At 34.1% G+C, this 4198-nt stretch overlaps 1 protein-coding gene across 1 annotated transcript in view; it reads left to right on the top strand.

The window, feature by feature from the left end:
* ASB3 (ankyrin repeat and SOCS box containing 3) overlaps window positions 1–4198 on the top strand; it is a 102409-nt gene that overhangs the window by 44235 nt on the left and 53976 nt on the right. The window contains exons 3-4 of the mRNA XM_019662086.1: window positions 3–94; window positions 694–829. Coding sequence (XP_019517631.1) covers window positions 3–94; window positions 694–829 — 228 coding nt within the window. The remainder of the gene's footprint in view (window positions 1–2; window positions 95–693; window positions 830–4198) is intronic.

The raw sequence follows: 4198 nt of genomic DNA on the forward strand, positions 1-4198 counted from the left end.
AGATGTGTTAAGGCTGTTGCTACGACATGGAGCAAATGTTAATGGATCCCATTCTATGTGTGGATGGAATGCCTTACACCAGGCTACTTTTCAGGTAACTTCTGAATTTATTATTTCACCTTCATGTAAATTGTGTGTTTTAGCTTTTTAAAATGACAGTTCTATGCAGTTTTTGCTTCCTACTTGCCTGTGATTTATGATGGTTAGTGCAGTACAGAAAGGCAGTCTAAATGCTAATGATCATCCTGAATAAGCCAATTGCTCTAGTAGTTGCAGCAGCTTTGGGCTGCAGGGATTATCTAAGTTTTTCAAATGTTGATAGCATAGTTAAGAGACCATCAGAATACTTGGGATATAAATGGATAAGGAGCAGTGGCTTATTTTATGTATAGCAGTGTATTTAGAAACTGATAATTCAGCGTTTGAGCTAGCAAGCTAATTTTGCAGGATTTTATAAGGATTATAATTCCTAGAGATCAGTGTTTCATCTGTTTATGTTTAATGGGCTAGCTAAAGGTATAGAATAATTTGATTGTTTAATATTTCCTTTCCATCCAACAATACACTTAAAAAAAAAAGGCTTTCCTGTAGTGAGGATAAAAAAACAAAACAAACAAACAAAGAGCAATTAGAAAAGAGATACCTTCTATTTTCTTTGTTTTTCCTTATTTAAAATATGAATCTGTGCTTTAGGAAAATGCTGAGATCATAAAATTGCTTCTTAAAAAAGGAGCAAACAAGGAATGCCAGGATGACTTTGGAATCACACCTTTATTTGTGGCTGCTCAGTATGGCAAGCTAGAAAGCTTGAGCATACTTATTTCATCGGGTAAGATTAATCCATTAGCCTTTGCACTGTTAAGATCATGAGTTTTAACTTTGTATCTTCCTGGGGAGAATAATTCTTGACCAGATATAAATCAGGTTGTGAAATTTATGATTTTACGTTAGTGGTAAATAAGAGTATATACAAGTTGATTTATAATCCTGGATACTAAGTGTCTATTATTAATACTAACATAATGCAGCGAACAGCTACTGATTTACCTGAGGAGGAAAATAATCTATTACTAAAGCAGGTTTATTGGCAAGTTGAATGATGGGGTTGTTCTTTCTTATAGGGACCTGAACTAGGCTTAATTTATTAGATAGCTATTTTGTATATTAAATCTTTGAGTTGTATGTTTTGATCAATTGTATGGTTATTTAAATGGGTTTATTTCAAAGCATGTTTATACTTTATTATGTTAATATAATAGCAGCATAAACCTGCTAAAGGTTTCTCTGTGACAGCCATTACACATTCAGCATTGCCAGAGAAGATGGTGTTGAGGTGGCATTCTTACTCTGTGTAACATTTCTGTGACAAGAAAAATCATGTAAGGGCTCTTAAATTCCTCCTCCAAACACTGTGTGTGCTCTCACGAGTGCTAACCTGATAAAGCATGGGTAGTCAAGAGCACCAGTTTGCCATCAGGCAATTAAAAAAATTTTTTTCAATTACAGTTGACATTCACTATATATTTTTTAAAAACATCTATGCTTTTTAGATACCTTCTATAATACCTAGGCTTTTAATAAGTTACCTCCAAATATACAAAACAAAGTTTATTTAGACATCAGAACACGTATTTTCTTATTTGTAGTTTTTTCCTTACAAACCTTCAAATACTAAAGTTGAAATAGGAAGCAAAAGAAACAAACATTCATTAAGTGCCAAATTAAGATACGTTATAAATATTGAGTCTACATCTTAGAGTTGAGAGGAATCTCTAAAATCATTTATTTAAACATATGTTTCTTAGATTAAGAATCCCAGGCCCTGAGTGTTTAAATGTCTTGCCAAAGATAGAAAGTATTTCTAGGTAGAATCAGGGCTTAGACCCAGGCCTTCTGACTTCTCATCTTCTTTCTTCTTCTACATTGTACCTTCCTGAGGACTGTCTTAATTCATTTTATGGCCTCCAGCCCCCATAAATTTCAATTATTAGTGTGTAAATAATATTTAGAATAAAATAGATTAAACTGCATCTTACTGACTCTCCTCATGCCTAGCCTGTCTCCTGGAATGCTAAGCACCTGTTTTATTTTGCTTTGTTCCTTTTTTCTTCTTCTCTCCTCTCTGAATAGTTACGAACAGCAAGTTGAAAAAGTATGTAGGTATGTTTATAATGTAACACTATGTGTTTCTAACTCCTTATAAGAACTTCCAGTGAATTATGTCCTTTTTCCAACTTTTCTACCTGTAATTTTAGAGGGGCTGATTTCTTAGTCTTTCTGATACTTTGAAATTGTCAATCAAAATGAAACATTGCTTAAAATAAGTTGAGTAGGTTTCTTTCTTGACTTAGTGTTTTCTCAGTAATAGCCTCTTTCTGAGGCTGATAATAGGTGAAGCATCCACATTGTATTAAGATTTTACTTGCCTAGACATGTTGAATGTCCAGTTGGAATTTCTGAAGGATCTATGAACTCTTTAACTTGCTATTTATGTTTTGCATAGTTTTTACCCATCTCATGGCTTTGTTTTATTCAAGGTGCATTTATGGAACATTCTTTTAAATAAAAATTAGTACTTTTTACCCTTGATAATTATGAGTTCTCCACTGAGATATATTCCAGAAATTTAAAATTCTTATAGTCATGTAATAGCGCCATACTTAGCATATTTAACACATTAGTTNAAAAAAAAAAAAAAAATTCATTGTAACAGCCTCACATTTATAACATTCACAGTTTACCTTATTTGCTAATGGTGTATGTGTGCACTTATTTATTAAGTACTGTGTATCTCTCTTCTGGCATTCTGGTTTTTTCATTAACTCCTGTAGAATTACTGCCACCTTCATAGCAAAGTTTTGTGGTAGATAACATTCTGGAAAGTTAAGCCCTACTTGTTTGTTCTGTTAATAATATTATACCTTTGTTCATCCTCATTAGGTAGGATTTATAAACTGTTATATGTGCATGGTATTAGACTACACATACTTTGTGCTAATGTTATATTAGATATGTAAAAGAAAGTAGAATAATTTGGTAAATTAGTAAAAGGACACATGATTTTTAGGTATTTGTAGGCAGGCAAATGGTTCCTTCAAAATGTCTATATTGGCAGCAACTTGGAAACCGTTAGTTTCTTTTTTTTATTTTTAACTATTTTGTTTTATTTTTTTAAATTAAGTTTATTAGGGTGACATTGGTTAGTAACATTGTATAAGTTTCAAGTGTACAATTCTATAATGCATCATCTGTATGTTGCATTGTGTGCTCAGCATCTAATCTCCATCTGTCACCATAAATTTGGCACTCTTTACCCTCTTCATAATGCTCTCCCCACCCCCCACCCCTCTGTTTTCTGTGTCTGTGAGTTTGTGGTGTTTGTTTTGTTTGTTCATTTGTTGCTTTCTGTTTTATGTCCCAAATATGAGTGAAATCATATGGTTCTTGTCCTTTTTCATCTGACTTATTTCGCTTAGCAAGATACTCTCAAGATCTATACATGTTGTTGCAAATGGCAGTATTTCATCCTTTCTTAATGGCTGAGTAATATTCCAATGTGTATATGTACACCTTCTTTATCCAATCATCCATCAAAGTATACCTAGGTTGTTTCCATGTCTTGGCTACCATGTATAATGCTGCAGTGAACATAGGGGTACATATATCCTTAAGTTTTTTAAATAAGTATTTTCAATTTTTTCAGGTAGATACCCAGAAGAAGGATTGCTGGGTCATATGGTAGCTTGATTCTTAATTTTTTTAAAAATATTTTTATTGGGGAATTGGGGGGAGCAGAAAAGTGCTGGGGAATTGGGGGAAGGGGAACAGACAAGTTGTTGTCATTTTGTTTTTTAGTGTAGTTGTGGAGGACGTTGCTTCACTGGCCCAAGTTGGCACCATCATTACGCTCTTCCCGGGCGAGGCAGATCAGTCGCCAGCTTCTGGACGGCCCTCATATGTGGGATCCGAACCGGGGCCCTCTGGTGTCCCAAGGCAGCTCTTAACCATCGCGCCACTCGGCCGGCCCCGATTCTTAATTTTTTGAGGAACCTCCATACTGTTTTCCAAAGTGGGAGCCATTAGTTTTAGTTACTATACTTAAATAAAATGCATTTCTTTAACAACACTCTTTAGTTTATCTGGAGTCCCCTTTTAGTTCAAATAAACAAGGTTTTATTGTATTTTCATTGATTGTACA

Source organism: Hipposideros armiger, unplaced genomic scaffold, assembly GCF_001890085.2.
Source record: "Hipposideros armiger isolate ML-2016 unplaced genomic scaffold, ASM189008v1 scaffold_366, whole genome shotgun sequence".
Classification (NCBI taxonomy): Eukaryota; Metazoa; Chordata; class Mammalia; order Chiroptera; family Hipposideridae; genus Hipposideros; species Hipposideros armiger.